This window comes from Vespa crabro, chromosome 4, assembly GCF_910589235.1.
Source record: "Vespa crabro chromosome 4, iyVesCrab1.2, whole genome shotgun sequence".
Taxonomy (NCBI): Eukaryota; Metazoa; Arthropoda; class Insecta; order Hymenoptera; family Vespidae; genus Vespa; species Vespa crabro.
Window position 1 is genome coordinate 11,314,725 of NC_060958.1, and position 25,516 is coordinate 11,340,240.

The 25,516-nt window shown below is 31.6% G+C and overlaps 6 protein-coding genes and 2 long non-coding RNA genes across 11 annotated transcripts in view; 5 read left to right on the top strand and 3 right to left on the bottom strand.

Moving 5' to 3' along the window:
• LOC124423491 overlaps positions 1–8,549 on the bottom strand; it is a 64,394-nt gene extending 55,845 nt beyond the window's left edge. The window contains exon 1 of the long non-coding RNA XR_006942098.1: positions 4,278–8,549. This is a non-coding gene — a long non-coding RNA (uncharacterized LOC124423491). The remainder of the gene's footprint in view (positions 1–4,277) is intronic.
• Positions 907–7,766, top strand: LOC124423492. The gene is made up of 2 exons (XR_006942099.1): positions 907–2,832; positions 2,908–7,766. It is a non-coding gene; the product is annotated as an uncharacterized LOC124423492 (long non-coding RNA).
• A 627-nt stretch (positions 8,550–9,176) lies between the features above and the next one.
• On the bottom strand, positions 9,177–11,820 carry LOC124423487 (TBC1 domain family member 14-like). The gene has a single exon (XM_046961245.1). The coding sequence runs from the start codon at positions 11,367–11,369 to the stop codon at positions 9,450–9,452; it is 1,920 nt and encodes a 639-aa protein (XP_046817201.1). The 5' UTR covers positions 11,370–11,820; the 3' UTR covers positions 9,177–9,449.
• Positions 11,821–12,036: 216 nt separating this feature from the next.
• LOC124423485 lies at positions 12,037–15,067 on the top strand. Its single transcript, XM_046961240.1, has one exon. The coding sequence runs from the start codon at positions 12,246–12,248 to the stop codon at positions 14,967–14,969; it is 2,724 nt and encodes a 907-aa protein (XP_046817196.1). The 5' UTR covers positions 12,037–12,245; the 3' UTR covers positions 14,970–15,067.
• A 410-nt stretch (positions 15,068–15,477) lies between these two features.
• Positions 15,478–17,527, top strand: LOC124423769 (lipid droplet-regulating VLDL assembly factor AUP1 homolog). The gene is made up of 3 exons (XM_046961929.1): positions 15,478–15,752; positions 16,221–17,131; positions 17,277–17,527. The coding sequence occupies exons 1-3, from the start codon at positions 15,712–15,714 to the stop codon at positions 17,510–17,512; spliced, it is 1,188 nt and encodes a 395-aa protein (XP_046817885.1). The 5' UTR covers positions 15,478–15,711; the 3' UTR covers positions 17,513–17,527.
• Positions 17,528–17,659: 132 nt separating this feature from the next.
• LOC124423768 (general transcription factor IIE subunit 1) lies at positions 17,660–25,421 on the bottom strand. 2 transcript variants are annotated; one of them, XM_046961927.1, is made up of 9 exons: positions 25,364–25,421; positions 24,912–25,043; positions 23,511–23,588; positions 19,360–19,582; positions 19,084–19,250; positions 18,873–19,001; positions 18,560–18,786; positions 18,043–18,482; positions 17,660–17,958 (listed from the first exon to the last, which is right to left on the bottom strand). In XM_046961927.1, exons 4-9 carry the CDS (start codon positions 19,484–19,486, stop codon positions 17,783–17,785), a joined length of 1,266 nt encoding a protein of 421 aa, XP_046817883.1. In that variant the 5' UTR covers positions 19,487–19,582; positions 23,511–23,588; positions 24,912–25,043; positions 25,364–25,421; the 3' UTR covers positions 17,660–17,782. The 2 variants fall into 2 exon arrangements, with proteins under 2 accessions (XP_046817883.1, XP_046817884.1); XM_046961928.1 differs by lacking the exons at positions 23,511–23,588; positions 24,912–25,043; positions 25,364–25,421 and adding an exon at positions 19,714–19,745.
• Positions 19,754–21,708, top strand: LOC124423772 (rab-like protein 3). The gene is made up of 5 exons (XM_046961934.1): positions 19,754–20,067; positions 20,306–20,515; positions 20,597–20,745; positions 20,836–20,949; positions 21,011–21,708. The coding sequence occupies exons 1-5, from the start codon at positions 20,022–20,024 to the stop codon at positions 21,188–21,190; spliced, it is 699 nt and encodes a 232-aa protein (XP_046817890.1). The 5' UTR covers positions 19,754–20,021; the 3' UTR covers positions 21,191–21,708.
• On the top strand, positions 21,362–24,813 carry LOC124423767 (putative ATPase N2B). 3 transcript variants are annotated; one of them, XM_046961926.1, is made up of 8 exons: positions 21,362–22,639; positions 22,721–22,830; positions 23,109–23,294; positions 23,372–23,613; positions 23,688–23,856; positions 23,936–24,076; positions 24,149–24,268; positions 24,340–24,813. In XM_046961926.1, the coding sequence occupies exons 1-8, from the start codon at positions 22,453–22,455 to the stop codon at positions 24,460–24,462; spliced, it is 1,278 nt and encodes a 425-aa protein (XP_046817882.1). In that variant the 5' UTR covers positions 21,362–22,452; the 3' UTR covers positions 24,463–24,813. The 3 variants fall into 3 exon arrangements, with proteins under 3 accessions (XP_046817882.1, XP_046817881.1, XP_046817880.1); XM_046961925.1 differs by having other exon boundaries at positions 21,364–22,231; positions 22,437–22,830; XM_046961924.1 differs by having other exon boundaries at positions 21,364–22,006; positions 22,437–22,830.
• Positions 25,422–25,516: the final 95 nt, after the last annotated feature.

The window sequence follows — 25,516 nt, forward strand, 5'->3', positions numbered from 1 at the left end:
ATGCTCCTAACTCTCAATTAAGTGGACGAAGGAGTTTATGCACATGAGAATCGAAGGAAGTCGAGAAAGAGAAAAAAAATAAAAGAAAAAGGCAGGAATGATCGTAAATAGGGTCTTTCTTTCGATCATAGCCAAAGTGCACACTTTTTTTCTAGTAGAAATAAAAGTAGTTTAATCAGAAAACTGCAGGGGAAGGGCTCGCACGAGACGGTGGATCGTAAGTACCCTCCATTGGCTGGGATGTAGGGGCATTTAAGTAGATAGAGGGTAAGTATAGACGCAACCCCGTCTCTCTCTCTCTCTCTCTTAGTCTTACTCTCACTCTGTCACTCTCTCTCTTTCTCTCTCTCTCTCTCTCTCACTCTCTCTCTCTCTCTCTCTCTCTCTCCAACATCCTCGTGCTACTCTTGTCTACTCCATTTGCTTCTAGCCCGAGGGACCGTCTCGATATATATCCCAATATTCTCCGTAACAATGATGAATCACTGCGAAGCAAGCTCGTTGCGCAAGAACTTGCACTTTGGGAGTTACGTTTCCAACAGCATACACTGTCTCCTTCGCCTCGAAATTCGCGAACGGGCCCCGGGATATCTCTTTTTCTTTTCCTTTTTGAAAATACGCTTACGTAACTTCTGACGTAAGAACGAGTTAAATAGGCTGAAGATGTTACTCCATTATGGGAAGACGTAACATACTTATACGTGTACGCCGATCAGTTCGTAATAATTTTAGTACTTAATGTAATACATTGTCTAGATTATGTAAGTTTCAAGTGGAAACAAGGCACACGAAGATCGATCTAAGATAAGAAATACAAATTTTTAAATATAATTACGTAGCGTGAGAAGAGATTATAAATATGGGTAAGCGATAAATTTATATATATATATATATATATATATATATATATATATATATACAATAGTATTAGTAAGTAGTAACTAAGGAGAGAAACGTTAACGTATAGAAAAGATAAGAAAATATGAGGAAAGTGAACAGCTGCTGAAACGATCGGTGCCACGGGCAATTTCGACTCGGTGTCGCGTATAACGTTCATAGGAGGAAGGATCAAGAAGGAAATCGACAACACGGCGGAACTCTTTCTTCCATGGAAAACGATATCCACGGAATTGGAAGGAATGGCATTGCCTAAGGTGAGTACCGCTTTCGAAAGAATCGACCGTTCGAGTACAATACCCGATCGTAGATGGGATAATAAAAGAGGATCAGTTGGCCGCAAGATCGATATATACCTTAGTCGACGAGTGGTGGCAAAGCTTATACATTCTTTTTACCTACTTTGTATCGTTAGCTTTATTTCGGTTAACCGATAGAGAATTAAGGTAAATCTTTTTCCTTCTATAGCTTGAGAATCGTCGGAACAGTGTCTCGTTGAAAATAATTTATCGATTATACAATTTTTCTTACTTATAAAACTTATTTTATCTTAGATAATAAATCGATCGATCGATAAACCAATTAATTATGTACATCGAAAACCTTACATATCATAATGGTTAATAATGACGAATCCGTTCGCAATGAATACTACTAGTACGGTGGTGTAACCGATGGATCGACTTCCTATTAATAAATTCGCTTCCCATGCGACGTCCTATGAATCATTCCATAGGCAACGGGGGAAATTCTATTAGTCCGATTGGTTTACGCCTCCGTGCTATGGTCCCAATCGATTCGTCTTCGTTCTTGGGGACAACTGGTACAGCAGATATGCAACCACCCTTCGATTATATTTTGTTCGACCGAACGACGGCACGTTATGCCAATGATAATAAACGCACGAGGCAGAAAATCGCTAGTTCGAACGAACTGCTATCGCTAAATTGTATCAACCTTTCTAATTGGAATGCTTTTTATAAATCGAATCATAGTGATTTGTTAGAGAACCGAATAAATGTGAGTAATACGTACATATCTGAAATACGAGAGATCGTTGTTTCTCGTTTCTACGGAGAATATAAATAATGTGTCTTATCGCTACGAAGGCTTGGAAAGGACTGACAATAAGTTCGACATTGGAAGGATCTGCTAAATGATAACGCTGTACCGAGAGAGAGAGAAGGTAAACATTATAAACAAATAATATACCTTAGCCGATTATATACATATTCTCAAAGAATACGTTAACATCTCAAGGACAGTGAATAATACCCGATCGTATCAATGTTAATAATCGATTTCTTCTAGAAATATTTTTCAATACATACATATGTATGTTTCCTTGTATCCTCGAACTATCAAACGCAGATTGTAATAAACGTGGTATGGACAGGTCAATTAGCAACGTATAGATGCAAAATTCTCATTCATTATCTTACATAATCTATATCTCCGAACAAGTAGACGCATTAGGAGAGAGTGAGCGAGCGAGCGAGAGAGAGAGAGAGGGAGAGAGAGAGAGAAAGAGAGAGCTAATTGCAAGGTTCCTATTAGGAGAACTATCTGCTTACTAATCTGGTCACTTAGAACGCGATCGATAGAGATCGTTGTGATTGTAAGACGAGAGAGAGAGAGAGAGAGAGAGAGAGAGAACTATGAAAGTCAGAGAAGATAACAAAAATTAGTTTGACTCAAATTGGCCAAAAGGGTTGCACTTAATTTACATAGAGATTTCTTCGAAGATCTCGAGCAGCTCGAAATCCAGCAATTCGACTCGGTTTAATCCTACGGCCGTCGACATTAATGCCGGAAGTATTTAGTCGTCGATGAGGCAGAATGAGCCCCTCGCTCAAGAAGGGTGGAATCTACAGGTCTCGGCAAAGCTGTAATTCTCATAACTTGAAAATCAGAAGGCTCTCGTACTCGCGAACGGTAACTGGCTCGCGTTAAATCATACTTCAGCCTTGGATAGGATTAACTCCCCTAATTTATTGACTCTATTTCCAGGGTGCGTAACCCCGTGGCTCTGAGTTAACAACGTTCCACAAGAGAATACGAAGAAGAGAAAAGGAGGGAGGACCATAGCGTAACCACACATCGGCACGAAGAGATTAAACGTTAAAAGGCACGTTGCGCCTGTCAGAAATCGGACTCGATCCTCAAACACTCCTCGGTGCACCCCTCGGTTCTAAAAATTACACACGAATCTAAACGGATATTGTCAAAACATACGATATATCTTTTATTGTACCTATTAAGATTACCCTCTCAAAAGACTTTGGAATCTTATTCATTAGTTTCTTGAATCATTACGATTCTCTATTTTCTATAATTTGGAAAGTACTCCCTCTATCCATTTCTATCTCTCTTAAAGCATAGCCAAAGGATGATCGAAGTAAAGGAACGTACGTTCGGATATCCATTCGTTACACGTCCAGAGAACGTATTTCTCGTGGTAGATCGAAGGAAAAGGAGAAATTACCTCTAGCGTAGATTCAAGGGAAATTCTCCTTTCCGTATGTTTCATACCTACGTCGAATTTAAATGAAAGCATAGCGTGACGTGCTGTGTGGCATGGCGTGACATGGCGTGGAAATAAGCTGGTAGAAGTAAAAACCCTATTTACTCGTCCAACGGAGAATTTCCCTCAGCTCACCTACAACCTAGTATATATCTTCTCTCCAGACCTTCTCGTTCCTGGATCCTCTCCAATTAAGGATAGAAGTCAAAGTTAGGAAGATTAGTTGAGTGATGTCTCGTCCGGCAAAGAGTATCCACTTGCGTTCCCTTTGTCTGTTGGAAAACCGATTTCTCGTTCCATTAATGAACGTCTTTGCTCCCTCATTCGTTAACTCGCTCACTTGCTCGATCTCAACGGCGTACGATGTAAATGGAAACGTGAGGACATTGAAATGAAATTTACGCGATACCGTGCTACGTCCGGATGCATGGTCCTTAATCCAAAATTACATCAAATTGAAATTAAACGAAAATCCCTTCTTAAGTATATCGAAAATTAATTTTATATCAAACGTAAGATAACATAATGCATACGTTTGCATCATAGAGAACTATATATATATAAGTATATTTGTGGATAACGTCAGTTACGTTAAGAAAAATTATCTTTCATCTTTATATCGGGATCGTTAAATATAATTATCCTATGGTTAGGTCGTACTTACACGGACACGAAATATATCCGAGAAAGAGAAAGAGAGAGAGAGAGAGAGAGAGAGAAAACGATGCGATGTAATTCGAATTTACTGTTAGAATCTCTTTCTTGTCATTAATTCCCGTTAGCAACGTTTGTCTCGGGCGCGTGTAACCCTGCTTAACCCTGTACAACATAATGGATCATACTTGGCAGCACATACCGGTTTTCCTTTATCCTTTTCATTTCTCCATTCGCCTTTTATCTGCGGCCCACGACACATGACGTTGTAGTATGTAGGTATGGCGTATGTACCTGTTGGTCCTACTACCAGGTTACCGAGTGCGTTCTGTCCTCTGAAATGAAACGCATGCATGATTTAAGCGAAGTTTATAACGAGCTCCTAATGGGAAAGCAATTTGTTGCTAAAGTATGTTTCTTTTAGCATATACGGCCTCTGTTTTCTGCCGATCGTAAATCATAAGTAATGATATCTAAAAGGACGATGACTATGAGGATGAGATCTTATCGGAGGAAGTCGAAGGGGCTAAAGAACCTAAAAATATTCGATATCGTAAGACGTAATTTATTCATATGCGAAACAAAAGTCATCCATAGAGATATGTCGCTGGTATTACGATGTAACCACGCGCGCGCGTACACGTTTACATATCATCGATATATAATAATAATAATATCTTTGTCGTTCGTTAATGATATAAAAATCGTCGTTTATGTGTTATATATTTAGCTATACGCCAGTTAATCCTCTTCGTGTTTCACTTCTTTTATTTTTCTTTTTTTTTTTCTTTTTTATTCTTCTTTTTCTTTTTTTTTTTTTTTCTTTCTTTCTTTCTTGTTTTAATTAGGAAGCAAGCACATACGTATTTATGTACAGAGTAGTAGTATTCATCAGGTTACTGTAATACTTATTACAATAATATAATGAGTATACTTCGAGAGAGGCGTATGTAAGAGATATCGAATAAAAATGACATCGTTATAATCGGCAGATTCTCAAAGAGGAAAAGTAGCCGTTCGTTCGTTCGTTCGTTCGTTCGTTCGTCATTCGTCGTTCGTTAGGACAAATCCAATGTTCGTTTTCCTTTCATCGTACATGACGTTTCGCAATACGAAAATTTCTTTGTAGAAACTCGTCCAAGAGGAGGTACCGTCTCGAAGTACACCCACATCGCCTTACGTCGATGCTCACGTTTGACAAAATAAATACTGGGTTCGATTCCTTTAAAAAATATATATTACAGTATTGCACTTAAGGTAATTGTACACGATAAAACGCGTCAAAAATATATATAATGAGTTCCTTTACTGAGGCACTAACGACAAGGAACACAGAAGTGTCATGTTAGTGTTAAGCATGCCGTTTAGTGCATTTTCCCTTTGAGACTTTGCACTTGTGAAAGAGATTCTAGCTAATAGAGATTATCGATTCTATCTTTCAAAGATTGGACTAAACGTTCGAACGAAGATTGCAAGATACAGGTAGGTACATCATCGAAAAAAGATCGAGATGAAAAAGCCTCGTTTCCGATATAATTACATACGTAGTTATATCGTAGAATTTATTTGAAAATCGATAAGCTATAGCCGCGACGAAAATTTCGATCGTGATTGCTAATCGAGATATAGAAAATATTTACTTTCCTTTATTTTTACGTTTACGAGCCTCTCTCGTTTGCACGAAAATCGTGAATGAGTCTACCGGTATCTTGACGTTACGCATGTACTTCTATATAGCACATGTTTGTTTTCTTTTCTTTGTGTTTCTTTTGTTGTTGTTGTTTTACTTTACACACTCATGTGTACGTCTCAATTACGTATGTATATATCGGGTAAATCGATAATTACGATTCCGTAGACGTAGACAATTTCTAAATGTAATTCGCTCGTTAAAAAAAGAATAACTAGAATAATGCACCATGTATATATGCCCGTTGTTTCGAAGAAGTGCACAAAGATTAGCTCATTCTTTACGCTTCTTTTACAATAAAACCGTCCATTAATATTCGTAAAACACTTGGCACATTGTTATAATATTATGTTCGATGAACGAATAATGCTGCTTATTACGCGATAATGACAATGCCCATTTGAGTAGATAAAATATATCATTTAATGTTCAATGACAGGACACAGAATGGTGTTCGATATCGTTTCCTTTTTGTTTTCCTTCTTAATTTGCAATTCTTTTTTGTTTTTTCCTTTCTTTCTTTTTACAAAGATCGTTGCATTATCATTATCATTGTTAGCGTCATAAATCGATGAAATATATGCCTCAAATTTCTTGTATATAACGTTAGAAAGCTATCGCGAAGATGATCGATAGAGGATAAGTTCGATACATATTTTTCAGAAAGATTGTAAGTGTAATCTTTGGTATTTATGTACATAGACATATACGTACATCGTGAAAGGAGTTTTTAACTTTCGCGTGTAATGTACTTAAATGCCTCTTATTTTATTTATCTTTCGTGACGTCGAAACAAATTGAAAATATTATGTCGCTTTATCTATAATAATAATAATATACGATGAAAAATACATGTATACGAGATTATTATTGTTATTATTATTATTATTATTATTATTATTATTATTATTATTATTTTTTCTTTTTTTTTTTCTTTTTTTTTTTTCATCGAAGCACCATTTTAAACATAGTCGAGGATTACGAGGATTTAAATATATGTTGATATGCAACATAGTAGATTCGAAGAAATATTGCGTTGTCGTATGATGGATATTATTAGCGTTACGGCACATGTTTATTTCTAAGCATCGATAGATTTATTAGTTATATCTCTTGAAGAGGGATTTCATTCGTTTAACGATATACCAATCATAAGGAAATCGATAGAGAGATATTCGTACATCCAGAGATACACTTTGACTTTGATGATCCTTTAAAGATAGTTATAGATTATAATAATCGTTTGTTATCGTATTAATAAACGATAAAATATTGAATTAATTTGTGCTTCGTACTTATTGATATTATGGTCGTAGGTACTTGTATTTACATCAAAGAGCTTATTAAAGTCTTGTTAGCACAATCGTTTAATTAGTAATTTTGGAATAGTGGATGGAATGGAAGTATTGTCGAGTAAAAACTAGGACATCAACTATGGTATCATTGCGCATAGTTCCAATCTAATAAACTTTTCCACTATTCTTCAATTGCATTTATAAAGTTTCGTTAGAAGCGTGCCGATAAAGGAGCATTTCATAAAATATACTTTCTATGTGAGTATGTGTAGGTATGTATATGGATGTTCGTGCGAATCGATATTTACATATACATATACGTTCTGTTGAAATTAAAATAGTCCATGTATAGCTTCGCGTTAAAAGTTACGTTAAAGTTCTATAGTCAAAAAGAATAGAAGAATCATGATTTTTATCTTCGTTTTCACGAAAAGGAAAAAGAAAAAGAACGTTTAGATACGACGTAGTTACCTCTTACATAGTTTTCTATCATGTATATATTATATTAGAATTTCATAACTTGAAGCTTTCAAGCCATGCTATGCATAAAGTTATTGCGATGTGCTTGTGATTTTAATTATTTTAATATTAAAACTATATAGGATGATCGATTATTGATCTATATTATCTACCGCAATTATTTTCGTTCCTAGAAAAAATTACAGAAAAAAAAAAAAAAAAAAAGAAAAAAAGAAAAAAGACAAAAGCTGCACAAATAACTCGGGCATAATATTAATTAAAAATAATGATGACAATAATAATTAAATAAACAAAAAACAAGAAACAAACGATGCTTCCTAAAAGAAAAGATAAAAATTATCTTACCTCAAAAGATATTGTTTCGGCAAAGAAAGAGATACCTAAGCAACAAGCACATACAATAAGCTTATTGTAGGTACGTTGTAAGAAAATACGTTTATGAGATTCCTTTTGTTCAATAAAGCTCAATGATTATATAGAAAGATCTTTGATTCCTAAATCTTGAATTTATCTTATCTTCATTAGAAAGGCCACTTAAAAGACGGGATTATAAGTCTCTGCGTATTCATAACTCAGTATCTGTACAGCAAAATGCTAAGTGAAATATTATACATAATTACTATAAAATACTTCAATGAGAGAGAGAGAGAGAGAGAGAGAGAGATGCGTTATAGCTTATTTATAGTTTATCCAGAGTACAAGGATATTTCAGATTACTGATTCAACTTTTAGTAAATCCACAAACACATGGAAGATGATTAAATACGATTATATAAATCGATAGATTAAATCATTCGAATATTCTGTTAAAAAAATCGAAACAAAATTTTCACTTTTTTGTAACTTCATTTCAATTATGCACATTGAAACTAATTGTAGTATATTCCACAGAGCATTATTATAGAATATTATGTTAATATTCCCACCCATTTGTCTTCACTTATACATACATACATACATACATACATACATACATATATATATATATGTACATATATATACATATACATATACATATACATATACATATACATATATATATATGAAACTTACTTGCTTATAATAATATTGAAATATGCATAATAAAGATATATTATGCATATATAAAAGATAGTATGTATTGCCAATAATATTATGGGCAATATTTCAAAATATGTTCTTCATACCATACAGTAATATAATTTTTTTATCTAGAATATTTGTTCAATTGCCTCAGATAATACTTGCACCAGTCTGTAAATTGTGTGCTTCAGTTTTTATGCATAAGTATTTCCCTTTTGAGATTCACTAATTTATTCTCCTATATATGAATGTATGCATTTTATGAATACATTACATTCATAAAATATAGTACCTAGATCAATATATATATATATATATATATATATTTATTGATGTATATATATCAATAAACAAGAATAGATTTCTCATTATTCATTGAGAAAGTTCCATTTCAATTGCATATTAAATTAATCTTATGCAAGGATAAAGAATTAGTATAAGAAGCACCAACATTTAACATTATTATGATAAGATTTCAAATTTTCATGAGTTGTATAAATATTTTGATTAGCTATTTAAAAATTCAGATACACTGTAATATCTATTGTTGATAAAATAAACATCAAAAACAATGTCAAATATACATATACCTATATATACAGATTTTACAGATATATAAGAGAATGATTCTTGCAAGTATTCAAGCACACAATAATATGCTTATTTTTACTACTTTCATACTGCATGCAACATTATTACTCACTTTGACGTCATAAAAATTTAAATACATTATATATTTAAAATTTTCACACACTATTCTTCATCAGATTCACTAAAAAAGGAGAAATTTTCTGTGCAATGTACAATTATGAACTAAATCAAATCACTCTTAAATAGAGCTAAAAAATCACACTGAAGAAAACTGTATCAACATTTGCTGGAATGTTGTATTTCCAACAGTAGTAGACATTTGGCTAATACTGTTAAACAAAGCTTCTGCCTGAAGGTTCTCAGGCAATCTGGTAAGAAATTGCGCTCCATGTACAAAGTCCATTTTCAACAATTCTTCTTGATACAAATGTAATACGCCGAGCGCCGTTCTAAAAAGGAACTCTTCGCCGTCTCTGAGGAATAGATCCCAGATCCTGCATGCAACATCAAGAGGCATTGCTTTGGCATATATAGTATACAACCAATCTAACAGGTACAGGTCTGGACTAAGACCAGCTACTGTGAAATGAGAAAATATTTTTGGCAGCTTATGTGCAAGCGCGCTTGAATATACCTTGTAATAAACATTCATTCTTTTTTGGTCCAAGGTAAAGGCGGCTCTGTGACAAGGATGGTTTAAAAGATTAGCAAAGCAGGCAAAGGCATCTGAGGGCTCCATATTTAATGATAATACAGCGCCCACAAAACTCATTCCTTGCACATAGCCAACATCTGGTCTATAAACGGCGTAGGCTGCCAAAATACCTTGAAGGCTATCTGATAATGGTCCACCTTCTTGAAAGACACATAAGGTAGGAAAGGTACGAGATACATCTAATTTAATCGCCGCTAACGATTCATTTGTTGGATTAGACATTGCTCTGTCCAAGCAAAGATTATACAAATGTGGCGTTATATTTAAACTATTCTGAATAGCTAATTTCCAAACTCTACCTCGCACGCTTGGTGGCAAACCACGCCACCACAGTTCACGTACTTTCTTTGTATCTTTAACGCTTTCAAATTTGGGTAAAACATGAACGTTCCACGTATGGGAATCTTCTGCTAATCTTTCTTCCTCCTTAAGTTGCTGTTCCCTTTGTTGTTTCCGTTCTTTTTCCTCGCGTAACTCTCTTTTACGTGCAGCTTCTAAAATTGCAGTATATTGCTTACGATGACGTTCTTCCTCCAAAGCATTCTTCGCAGGTAAGTTTGCTGGTCTGGGCTGTTGTATTAGAGCTAAACTTCCTCCTACTTTGTCGATATTTCTCGACGGGCTACCCGTAGGAGTTGATTGCTGAGAACCTTTATTTTTCCAAGAGAAGACATTTTTTGCAAACAATGTATTTAATCCCCAGCGCTTTGATTTTTCTTGTTTATCTACAACAATGTGCTGTTCGTCGGATCCTAAGAAACTCCCAGAAGGTGATACTTCGCTAAGGGAAGACACTGTACTGCTACATGAACGAGGTAAACTGTTTCTAGGGCTACTATTTGCACTGCCACTTTCAAGTTTCATATATTTATCTCCATCAATTTTTGACACTATACTGGCTGACAATTCTTTACCATTGCATGGCGATTCTAAATACTGTGATTTACAGTCATAATGCACATCGTTCTCTTCCATAGAATATATCTGTTTTGTGGTAGGATTATAAGCCAAAGACATACTCTCCAAGGCATGACTGAGACTGGTACCTGCCACTCCTACAGAAACTACATTGCCAGCGTCGTACCATTTATTTTCACGAATGTGTACACATAAAGCTTTTGTCTTTACCGCTGGCATAGTAACTACATCACATGCCAAAGCCTCATTTACATTGACACTGTTACAACTTACAGAATCACCATTCAATGATACTAATTGCTGTTTCCCTACTTTCGGAGCAATATTATTGGCGATATAACAATTGGAATCACGTCCAGCTACTTTCAAAACATGATAATTATTGGATGGATTGTTATAACGTGATATCAAATATGATGCGGTCTTTTCAGACGCGACACTCTGACCATTACTCCCATTTAAATGCTGTGGTACGGGAGTCTTCATGGCTGATAGGTTTGTCCTAACCTTATCAACACGTAGATAATCTTCTCGACAACCCATTCACACGATAAATCATTGAACGTGTAACACGTTAATTTCTGTTTATGCATTCTCTTTAATCGTTTAGTATGCCTCCTCGTTTAATCATAGCACCGATATCATAATTCTTAATAATCCTTTCATATATAAATCCATTCCAACACTTGGCAACACCCAATATACGATCTGTCATACTTGGAACAGCTGTTACATCGTTACTTTCGTATCAACTTGTACCATTTTATCCAATTGTTTTTACATAATATACTGACAAAATATTGATTCAATGATTGCCCCCAATTAAATCATCGATATAAATACAGGGCGAAGAAATTGCGTGGATATTTGGCAGAACACAGCATGTATTGACGGCGATCACTACCTATCCGAAAACTTGATTTATCTTTATGCCGTATTTTTAATACCTACGTACATTGGACGGGACATGTGTTGATAATTGAAAACGAAGGCAAAGAGTAAAGTCTATGGTGCATAAACGCCATATTGAATGGATGCATCTGTTATATCTTAACCTCGCAATTTCTCAAGTACCAACATTCTGATTGGTCCACCTTAACATATATATATATATCTATATATGTACAATCGACGAATTTCAAAATATGCACTTTTATTTACATTTGTTTACGTTCATATGTAATATTTCATGCTGATAAAATATTTTTTTTTTTTTTTAATACTATCAATTTTTTACTATTTTATCTCCTATACGTTTCATAACGAAGACATATGCATCTACTACGGACCTCTTAATGATTTCAACACGTAATAACCTTTAAAATAATCGTGTACATATGACTTGTGTTAATAAAAGATTTTTACGGTACATAAACTATATATAATGATTCGTCAAATAATCTGTAGAATGTATATCTAATGAATATGTTTAAACGAACTGATAAAGACGACAATAATTATTCCTCGGTACCTACGAAACGCTTGAAACTTGATGGATCGAGATCTTCATATTCTGGAGCAAGATCTAAGAGTGATACCTCGAATAAACAAAATGTACGTTTTGAAGATGTATGGGGCGATGATTTTGCCGAAGAAGAGATCGAGAAAATGGACTTTGTAGCATCTCAAGCATGTTTGCACGATGATAATGTTTTCCACAATGAGTCCAAAGGAAAACAAAATTCTCTTGTCACAAAAGAGAATCTACCATCGACGAGCAAACAAATGTTCTATTCCACCAATACAGAAAATCCTATGTCACAAGTAAAGACATTTACACAAAGTGATGACTATACTGATTTTGAAAAGAAATTACTGTATAAGCAGAATTATAACTCAACGTTTCAATTAAATAGAAATATTACAATATCTGATAACAATGAAAATAAAGATTTAGAAAAAGAGTTAAATAAGTTAAAGTTAGAGAGGAACAAGTTATTGAATGACTTCATAATGAAAGATGGAGAAACGGTTTTCTTAAGAAATCAATTACAGCAAACGCAGGTACGTGCAGAAAATGATAAAGTAGAGAAAATGCATTTAATCGAAGAACAGGCGAAACGACATAGAACAGAGATTAATCAAATCTTTAAGGAAAAAGAAGATTTAAAAACTCAACTTGATTTACAAGCTTTGGAGATAGAAAAACTTTTGGAACGGTGCAAGTTGTTAGAATCTGGACATATTAAGCTGGTAGAACCACATACAGCTAATACGATGACACCCAATATTAATCGTAAAATTAATATAAAGAGTCATTCATTGTCTAATGTCAAGTGTACAAAGAAAAAGGATGCGGACACTCAAGTATCAAACTTGTATCATAGGAACAGTCATTTTTTAAGGACATTGATATTTAATTATCCTCTTTTGAAAATACCATCGCAATGTTTTCGGCCTGGATTGCAAGAAAAATCTCTAGTTGAAATTCAGATAACAGAAAAAATTGGAAAACAAAATTTACTTATTTTACAAGAAGAGCAAACATTTAGAATTTTTGAAAATCCTGATCTAGTAAAGCCCATAATCACTACGATAAATGGTAGAAAATTATCTTTAGAATTTGTCCTATCAGATCTTGCTATAATGAAAAATAAGATAAGCTCAGAATTGGATTCTGATGCCTGTATACCTATTATAAATAAATTAGTTTCAACTTCAAGGGAGTTGATTATAAATACAATAATTGTTTTGCGAACTATATTCAATGCCATGAAAAATGATGACATCAGAGATATGAACGATCTATATTTTTCTGATGTTTATAAAGCTCCAATTTTTTATACCAAATCTACATGCGATGCAAACGCATGGCATGAAAATGAGCACGGAATAGAAGCTAGAAGGATGTTTGGTATTTTATCGCATATTGCATCCGAATCATTTTATCTGAGTAATTATATAGCAGGACAAACATCATTAATTGTAGATGAAGATACGTCTTATGAAGAGTATTCGAAATATATGATACGTTATAATTCTTGGGATAAAAAAGGTCTAGATTTTGAAATGTTAGAAATGATTTTACAGCTAGTAACTTTAATAGGACTAGTGAGAAGATCTCATCAATTTAGTGGCCTTATAAGTGCAATTGCAGAGCTTTTATGTAATGTATCCAAAAAAGTTGGATATTGCGATAACGGAATAGATTTTGTTTTCGAAATATTCAAAGAATTAGTGTTTTCAAGACCCCTGTCACTTTGCTACGTTCCATTGACCAAAATGATGACGACCCTTATTAATTATAATACGTTTCTTGAAAATATTTGTATAGATCCACATAACGTGGGAGAAAGTATCTGGGAGGATCCTCTACGTTTTACATCAGACGCTTGCATTTTGCAAGTATTTATTAGACAGATTGAAAATGTTGACTTTGATCTCATAACAACAATAAATATAACACATTCGTTATTAACATTTATACAAACTGCATTACACTCAAATGCTCTTCTTGTAAAAACTGGAAATTCTTGCAATTGTTGTATGAAACTATTGAGACTCATTATAAAAATGTTATGTCGATGCTCAGAGGTCTCCTTGGGTAAATTACAATTTGAAAATGACCTATGTATATTCAATGATGACTTCCTTTCGATGAACATAGATTATAATATCACGGAAAGATTGAATAAACGTTATATACATTGTACTGAATTGAAGAAATATGGTATAAATGAATACATGAAGCAAATGTATCCAAAAGATCGATCAGACAAAAATTATTGGATTAATATCAGAAGAAAACAATTAACTACGATGAGAGACGGAATTAAATTTTTACGACATTTAGCAACGTGCGATCCAGATTTCATGATACGATTATCGGATATCGAAGATTCATTTCATTTATTTATGAATAATATTGGTACCTTCGATAATTTGATCTTACACGAAAACGAACGAGAAGCTATAAATCTCATCAAATCGACATTCATATTCGACAAAACTTTATTATCTGAAGGTCAAGCGAATAAAAAGAAAATCAATCTAAATGAGTTAAGTATTGCGACGAATTTTCGAAAGGAATTTTCTGATTTTGCTTCGCAAGAAATGGTAAGCAAAAATAGTAATATAGAGGATTATCATAATATATTCGTAGCTTATAAGAATTTGTACAGTAACAAAAGTAAACAATATTGAAATCATTCTATGTAACGAAGATGGAATAATTAGATGTAAAAGAATTCGAATATATTAAAAGAATTTCGATATTTCGATCTTTTTCCCTTCTACCTTAATTTCTTATTTCTTTTATTAATTGACCTCATTTTATTTTCGTCAAACGATAATAGAAAGCAAAAATCGATCGATCGATCGATCGATCCTTACCTTTATATCGTATATTTTTAATTATCTTTCGGACATTATTTCCATTTATTATATACAATTAATTTAATCTGTACAAATTTTTTTATCAATTAATAAATCAAATTTGTACGTTCAAATTGCTATTTTATTAATTTCTCTTAAAAATAATGTTTCATTTTGCTCATTGGTCGTGAATAGAAGTCCGTTTTTTCGTGTAGACCAGAACGATTGGAATTGGCCAACGAAACCACTGTAATTAACCAATCATCGTCTAGTCTTTTAGTTAAGGTGAAAGTAACATTATGGCAGTGATTTCATTGAAATGTAATAAGAAAAAACACCAGAATTAGTATAGACTATATACTGTGTAATGTACGAAACAGCTGATCACCGAGGATAGTAAAAAAGAAAATCTATATTATAATTGGAAGACTATTAAAAAGTAGGTTAAAAAAAGGTCATTCGAAAAAGACAATACTGTTACGCGAATATTTTACATCAAGATTTATTTGTGGAGCTATATAGAATTACGAAAGTGTGAGTTCTCTGGTATAACAGATGTTTGTTGTGAGAAATGTCACAAATTGATATTCAGGATTTATTTGATAAAAGCAGGTGAGATGACCAGCTGTGTGCAATAATGTTTATCCACGTAACATTAATCGTAATGATTCTAAAGTAATTTTTTTCGATTAAAAAACGATGACAATATATCATTCTACAATTTACATATCTCACGTTGCATAAATATAATATATAAATATATTATATCAATGAAATAATCTGTAAATATCTTCTATAATGAAACTAACCTACAAAAATCCTACTAAATAGGATTTTTATAACATATATTCATGACTTGAAATATTTATTCATACATATATATATATATATATGTATGTATGTATGCATGTATGTATGCATGTATGTATGTGTGTGTATATATATATATATAGATATATATATATATACAGACAATGAAAAGATATTTAAAAATTAAAACTATTGGCTTCATATAAATATTATCCATGTTTAATAATTTTTCGATTTTTTGTAATGAATTAATTAATGTATATTCCGCAGGTTTTCCAGTAGTTGGTATCGTATACCTTTAATATTATATATACCAGTGGGTATAATACTTGTATTAGTACGACTTTTCATCACTCTACAGCTTTGGCTTCTTGCATCATTATTACCAGATTGCAACACACTTCGTATATATTTACATCATTGTCTTAGTTTTGCATTTGGTATTGTCGTCAAAGTAGATCCAGAAGGGGAGTCTAGAGACAAACAGTCAAGAATTATAATTGCTAATAATGTGTCAGTTTTGGATCATTTCGCTTTGCATCGAGCGATGCAAACATTAATGCCTAGTGTATGGGAAATACCTACTGCTCTCAGTTATGCATTGGGATTGCAAGAAATGAATATGAGTAGTAAAGAATCTCTAATTGCAAATATAAAACAATGTCTTTCGACATCTCACTGTAATATTGCATTACAACCTGAATTTGGTACAACTAACAGCCGCATTGCTTTATTGAAATTCAACTCATGGCCCTTTAGTATAGAAACTTCTGTTCAACCTGTTGCTATTAAGGCAACAAGGCCCGCAATTACATCTGTACAAATTACATCATTGGCATCTACATGGTGGACAGATGTTTTTTGGTTTATGTATGTTCCATATACAGTTTTTACTTTAAAGTATTTGAAAATTAAAAGAAATACAGATCATGAATTATTAACGAGAGAAGTAGAGAAGGATATAGCAAATGCTCTAGGACTTAATGTGAGTTCTCATACTGTATCAGACAAAGCAGAATTTGAAAAGCGTTGCATCATGGAAAAAGCACACACCAGAATACTTCCTGCAAGAGGATCACAAAATACAACAGGAATGCATAATATAGAAATACAAAGAATGGCAAGACAGGTCAGTGAAGTGCTTCCATTCGTTCCACATAATGTGATATTACGCGATCTTTGTAAGTACAATATCTCTCTCTCTCTCTCTCTCTCTCTCTCTCTCTCTCTCTCTCTCTCTCTCTCTTTCTCTCTACACACATCCCACTTATATCTAGTTTAAATCAACATTAATTAATAACATGTGAAATAATATTATTGTTGTAGTAAAAACCAGGAATGTTGATATCACTATAGCCAATATTCTTGATGGAATAGTTGCTTATACTCCTGAATCTAATTCTCAGACAACTACATCTGTAGCATCTGCGAGCAAAATACAAACAAGTGTAACAAAAGATAATAATTGTTTTGGTACAATTTCATTCCAAGAAAGGAAAGCTCAAATGATCAGAGAAGCTAGGGAAAGGTATATTCAAAAACATGGACTGAAAAATTGCTGACAGTCTTATTCTTCTTTTATCATAATCATAATATTGTCATTAAGAATGAATATATTATTGATGTTTTACTGCATATGTATTTACGATTATATCACATAAATATAATTTTATTTCTAAAAAATTATTGTGTTACTTATTATGCATATAATCGTTGTAACAATTCTTGGAATCATTTTATTTTTTGGGGACTGTACAAAATATTACATATTGAATGTCAAATATAGCAGTCTTTTAATATGTATAAATTCAATGATTTTGTCTAATTTAAATTTAATCATACATATGAGAATAATATTCCTGATAAACTTGAATATAAGCCTCTTTCTCTGTAGGTGTCATTTCTGCTATTAATGTATCATTAACATCTGTAATAGCAACACTTTTTCCAGCCACACTGACTGTTGGTACTAAATCATCATCTTCTGAATCCATAGTTTCCACTTCACCTACGTGACATTAATAAATTTTGTAATATATATATATTGTATGTAAAGTATAGATAATAGTATACTGTTCCATGTATAATGTACCTGTGTCAATAGTTTGCATGTCATTAATCTCTTCATTATCACTACTATCACTGGATTCTTGAGGTAATACTGCTTTTATAGCAGATGTTGTAGAATTGGTCCCACCTTTCTTTTCATGCGCCAATAATACTGACATAATATCTTCACCCTGCTTAGTATTTGTAGTAGTAGTATTTGTGGCAGTGGCAGCTGCTTTATCCAAAATAGTTTCCTGTGTATTTATTCCATCAGCCTGAGAGCCATCAGCATTAATAACAGTACTTTCCATCATCCAAATAGGTCTTTCTTTTCTACGATTTGCTGCATTATCTTCGGAAGATTCATCTCCAATGGTAACATCGACTCTTGTATCTTCTACCATAAAACCAGATGTTCTTGTTGCTTCGCCAGACCATTGTTCATTAGGTGCCCTAAGATTGCTTGGTTTTCTTGTATCGATACTGAAAAATAAGAAACATTGGCAGAGAATGTAGAATAATATAAACATACGATATACCATGAAATATTCAATATATACCCTCGAATAGTATTAATATCCACTGGCTCGGGTTCTAATATTTCAGGTGCCAATTTAATACCTTCCACTGCCCTCAATAAAATATACAAAGGTTCTAATTGTTCATTAAATTTGGCTAATAGCAATCTAGAATCTTTTTTAGGAAGAGCAGACTGATCCTCTTCAACTATTTCTCGACAAAATGTACATCTGAATTCACCAGTTGACATATCAAACAATTGATCTGCCTAAATCAATCAAAGATTTTAATGTATAGTGGTCAGATTTATTATTACATTAGTTACATTTTTACAAAACTATTGATTTAACTTACTTCAAGATCTGTAAACGTTTTTAAACAATTTGTACATTTGAAACTGGCTCTACTAGTTGCATCTCGCTCTTCGGTTTCCATTCTTTTTCTCATTAGATCCAGCTTATATTTTACCACATTTACAAAAGTCTAAAGTAATTTAAAGATTATGTATAACAATGTGATTTGACTATTAAGCACAGATTATCTTTCATCACATATTTTTATTTACCTTATAATTAATAAAATAGTAATTGACTTTCTGTGCTTTTCCATCAAATCCAGTTTCCATTCTTAATCTAACTTGTATAAATTTGTCATTACGTAGAGTAGATATTCTTGCTCTTAACATTTTACGTTCAAATTTTAACAGTTCACAAATGTCATCCTCTTTCATACCTGTTTGAATCAAGCCTCATTAGCAACATAAAACTATCTTAAATAATGGAGCATATATATATGTGTGTATATATATATATATATATATATTGGTCTAAAAAATACTTACACGGATTTCTTACTAACATATCCACAATTAAAGCATCTTCTATAGTATAAAAGCCACGTACAACAAGACGTGCTAATTGTTTCAAACTACTGGGAACTTCCGTAACAACTTTTTCTTCCCCACTCATTTTTTGTTTGATATATAACTATATATAGCAATAATGTATATAACAAAAATTGGTAAATACAATTATTCCATCGATAAAATATTTTTCTTAATACGGCTGCAAAAAAATATAAATTATAAAGCATAAATAAAATTATTTATATCATTGAACATGTGATTTAATTTTATTCAACGTTTTCAAATTACATTCTAAATCAAATTAATATTTGATATTGCGAGTAAACTAACCTAAAAAATCTTTATATATTCAATAATTATTTTGTATAATACACCTATTATTATAATGTAATCAAATAGAAAATGATTTATTTTCTACTACAAACGAGAATAAATTTAATAAAAAAATGTTACGAATCATAATTATAATCATACAAAAACAAACTACTGTTACTCGTCACTTGGCGTGAGGCTTGTTTGTATCGTTATAGCTCTTAGGTTATATGTACTTAGCATCATCAATGCCATCTGTCAAGTTAAATTAGTGACGTATTAATTACTAAATAACCTAAAATAAATACTAATATTATAAATTATTAATGGCAGCGATAGATAAAGTTAAAATTATTGTGGTTGGTGATTCTGGTAAGTAAATCGAACAATCTATAAAAATTTTATTTTTATAAATTCTCTTTAGTAAAAATAAAAAAATATGATAATCGTAAAAAATGCAAAGATACTTTTAAAGAATACATTTTCTTATGTAAAGTACAATATTCTTAATATATCTTTTGCAATAAAATAAAATAGATCAATTTTCCTATTGCTTATTGTGATTTTATAAATGCTACAATATGTTTTAACAAATTTATTTTGTATACAGGTGTTGGTAAAACATCATTGACCCATCTTATATGTCATCAACAACCAATCAGCAATCCTTCTTGGACAATAGGTTGTTCTGTTGAAGTGAAATTGCACGAGTATAAGGAAGGCACACCTAATCAAAGAAGATATTTCATTGAATTGTGGGATATAGGTGGAAGTCAAAACCATAAAAATACAAGATCTGTCTTTTACAATCCTACAAATGGTACAGATGAAGAAAAAAAAGTTTTCTGCCCAAACAACTAATATAATCTTAATGTCTATCAAATTTTTTTATATTTTTTAGGTATAATATTGGTCCATGATTTAACAAATCGTAAATCACAACAAAATTTACAGAAATGGTTACAAGAAGTATTGAGCAAAGATGGAAATTATTCAAAATCGAAATCATTCGATGATTTTGATCCTGAAAAATTTGTAGGATCGACTCAAGTAAATATAGTATTGAATAACATTTATATATATATGTATATATATATATATATAAATATAAATATAATTGAAAATGAATGTAATTTATAGATTCCAATATTAGTTATTGGTACAAAACTTGATTTAGTATCGGAAGTAAGATCAAGCATGCACAGGCGTACTTCAACTATTGCTGAAGAATGTGGAGCTGATGAGATATTTTTGGTATGTCAACATTTCATGGATATTCATATGTTTAATAAATAAAAAAATATTTTTTTTCTAGGATTGTTGTCAAGTGAGGGCATTGGCAGCTGGTTCTAGTTCATCCGTAAAACTCAGCAGATTTTTTGATAAAGTCATTGAAAGGCGTTACTATGCTATTAGAGAAGGAAGTAATTTAGACAAACGAAGAATGACCACCTATACATCAACGTACAATCCAAAACTTTATCATAATGATTAAAAATATAGTTTTTTAATCCCTTTTCGTGAATACTTTATTTGTTTTTTTTTTTGTTTTTTTTTTTTTTTTTTTTTTTTTTTTTTCATTTACATATTATAATGACAAATATTTCGAAGTGAATATTGACAAATATTATATTGTAAATATTGTATTAATATTGATTATACGTATGAAATATACGGGTTTCTAAATTCGTTACAAATAACGAAGCTACGATTGGCTGAATGCCAGCATTCTATATAACATGGACTTCGTCGAAAGTTTTTTTAACACATATAATTCCTAGTTATCTCTTTTTAAGACTTTTATCTTTTGCAATAATTAATGAAAAAAATTTGATTATGTATTCGGACCAATATAAATTCGATCAAAAAATACTTAATTTTTGTTTAAACAGGGCAAAAACGATTCTATCTAAATACGGTAACAGGAAATGACATTTGTGTTAAAGATTGAACGTGTACTTCCTTTTCAACGTATACACATGATCGTGGATGTAATAAAGACGTTAAATACGTCATTGTCTTGCTTTTTTTAACCTCCCTTACGTCATGCTGGTAGCGCGCAATACGTAAAAATTTCAAAAGATCTTTCCCGTACTGTCAAGAATAAGTACCGGAGTGTATATACGTTGTAAAAGCTAAAGACATCGTTAGTAGTGAAAATGTCGCGTCAAGTTAGATAAGAGCGTAGAATATTTGATAATGATCGTGACGTAAATCACCTGACTTTCAAACTTGGGTATAGACAAGAGACAGATTTTTTTCCTCTTCTTGTACCTTGTACAAGATTTTTATTAAAAAAATTTTAATTTCGGTATGATCTTTTTGTATCTTTCCATAAGCGTAACGTCCGAGCTGTATTATGTTTCCATATTGATCGCGTTCAGTTAGCAACTTCTTTTATGAAGCGCAACGATATGAACAAATACGTTATATAAATTTTCTATTCATTCGAGCATATAATTACGTGTATCTCTCTGTGTACATTGAACTGAATAAATTGAAGAAGGAAAATTCTTTTTTTTATTTCCTTACTAATGTATGTAATATTCCATTCATTACTCATTATTTTACTGAGCATGTGCAATTCAAATTCCTGATGAGACATATCTCTTTGATGCTGACTAAGGCACAACCATATTGATTATATTTTATTTCAAAAAGACAATAAAAACAGTGAATAGAATATTTGGAAGAAGTTTCCTTTTACCTACAGAAATTTATAATCTATTTTTTTCTTTCAGAATAATTACGACCACAATGATTATCCTTCTTGTGAAAAAATATTCTGGTTTAAGTTACATTTCACAATTACTGCTACGATCACAACCTGTTTTTTCCTTTCAGTATTGTGGATATGTTCATGATGTAAAGTTAAACGTTACTAATGGTCCTATTGGAGCTTTGAAAGAAAAAATATATAAAAAAGAATTAATGAATGATGAATGTCAGTTAAAAGTAGTAAAAAGTTTGCAGAAAATATATGAAGAAGTTCATGAATATAAACCAGATCAATTTAATGTATTAGGCAAATGGTTTGGATGGAAAAAAAAGGATCCACCAAAAGGGTTATATCTTTATGGTGCTGTTGGTGGTGGTAAAACAATGTTAATGGATCTTTTTTATAATTGTTGTCAGGTATCTCAAGTCAGATTTTAAGTAAGTAATGCACATGGGGAGCCAAAATATGTTAAAGAGTTCTATGACAAGGTGTGATATTTTTTCAGTGTAATTCTATAGTATAAAGGACATGCTGCACAGGAAATATACCTTGTACAGTCAATGGAATATATTATAAAGACAATCATAGAAGCGATGTAAAGGTATAATGGCTTTCCATATGCAATACAGAATAAAATTAAACTTTGTTTTAATGTCAAGTAAGATTGTTACTACCGTTGACTATGTTGCTTTAGATTCAAAGTAAGAAACGTGTACATTTTCATTCCTTCATGCTTGACGTGCACAAGAAAGTTCACGAGGTTAAGAAAACTATAGTGAGAAATACTAATAGTACTAAACTTCAACCGTTTGATCCAATACCACCGGTAGCTGCTGCTATTACAGAAGAAGCTTGGTTATTATGTTTCGATGAATTTCAGGTTTCAATTTGACAATATTTTTCTTTAAATAAAAACGTATCTTTGCTTTTTATATTATGTCATACTATATATTTCAGGTGACAGATATTGCAGATGCAATGATATTGAAACGATTATTTACTGAATTGTTCAATAACGGTGTGATTGTTATTGCAACAAGCAATAGATCGCCCGATGATTTGTACAAGAATGGATTACAAAGAGGAAATTTTATACCTTTTATAAAAATCTTAAAAGACCACTGTTTCGTTGAAACATTAGATTCTGGTGTTGACTATAGGTCGAGGGCTGGGTCTGGAGATAATAAAATATATTTTATGTAAGTTAATAATTATCACAAAAATATTTCATACTATTATATAAATGATTAATAGAGGCTTAAATATATTTCAGAAAAGGGAAAGATGTTGTAAAAGATGTTGATAATGTTTTCAAATATCTATGCTCAAAAGAAAATGATATTGTAAGACCACGCACAATTTCTATAAAAGGTCGTAATGTAAATTTTCAAAAAACTTGTGGTAGAGTTCTGGATTCAACATTTGATGAATTATGCGATAGGGTAAACATAATGTTCATTCTTTTTAATATTACACAACAAGTATCATATAATAAATATTACTTTGTCTATATCTTTCTAGCCTATTGGTGCTAGTGATTACTTGGAACTAAGTCAGATTTTTCATACAGTGATAATAAGAGATGTTCCACAACTAAATCTTCGATTAAAATCTCAAGCAAGAAGATTTATTACTTTGATCGATACATTATATGACAACAAGGTAATGCTAAATTATTTCACTGAAATATATTTCATTATAAATTAATATAAAACATATACTAATTAATCTCAGGTAAGAGTTGTGATATCTGCTGCAGTACCACATACACAATTATTTGTAGCAGAAGGTGAAAGCGAATATACGGATGATAAACGAATGTTAATGGATGATTTGAAGATTTCACATGATTCTGTAAGTATAAAACTTTTAAACTCTCAATAAGATAGAAAAAGTTATAAAATAATGTTAATAAATATTTTTAGGCTGATCATAAGTCTAACATTTTTACTGGCGAAGAAGAACTTTTTGCTTTTGATCGTACCATATCCCGATTATCAGAAATGCAAACATCTCAATACTGGGAACGATGGGAACAACATAGATAATGATAGTCTCACTTTAGTACAAATGATTTTAGTAGTATTTTATAGTATTTTATTTGAACTAATTATGGTACAAATTGTTTTAATGATTCATATCCTTTATATCAAATGACTTAATGGTACCTGGTTTCTTAAATATTATTTTAACATTATTAACAAAGAGCTCAAATAGACTTGTTAATTTATGTATTATTTATTCTTAACTTATAATAATATATTTATAACATGTATATATGACTGAATGTTACCAAGGTTGTTAAAAAGAATATTAAAATGCGATTTTTTTTTTTATATATTAAGAGTTGCCTATGTACGAACAAATTTGGAATAGAAATTGTTCTACGTTTTACGTCATTGTGTTTAATTATTTATTCCTAATGTTCATAATATAATGAATGATATAAATTTCTTATTCTATTTAATGAAGACATGAAAAATATTTGGTTACTCACCGATGATCGTAATGACCTTATTTTGACAAACCACCCGCCTTCTCTCATGACCTTGTCAATGATTGTCGAAATGAAAGTAGTTCCTTTATTGGTAATATATTACTACGCAAGACAGACAATGCTTATTGGTTCCTTGAAACGCGGTAATAAGTAAATCATAAATATAATAAAAATATATTTTATAAATTGTAAAACAAGATAAATAATTTGTACATATGTATATATGTATATATATATATATATATATAACATTTTTAAATTACTAAGTTATATTGTATCTTGATTTGATGTGGATATTGAAGATAACAACGAACGAATTGGCGAGAAAAATTTATGCGAATAAAATTTTAATATATATCTTGTTATGTTAATTTTTGAATGATCAGTTCTCTTTGTATCGTCCAATTACAAAATGTGTTATAAGTATGAATATTAAAGAAACTAAGGAATACCTATATAGTTATAATATGAATGGAAATGATCGTACGTTGTTGCCAATCGATATAGTTTATTTTACTTCGTTCATATGTACTATCCTAATCAAAAACATTCGATACATTCTATATTTCTAATGAATTATGAAATGAATTCATTATTTGCATTTA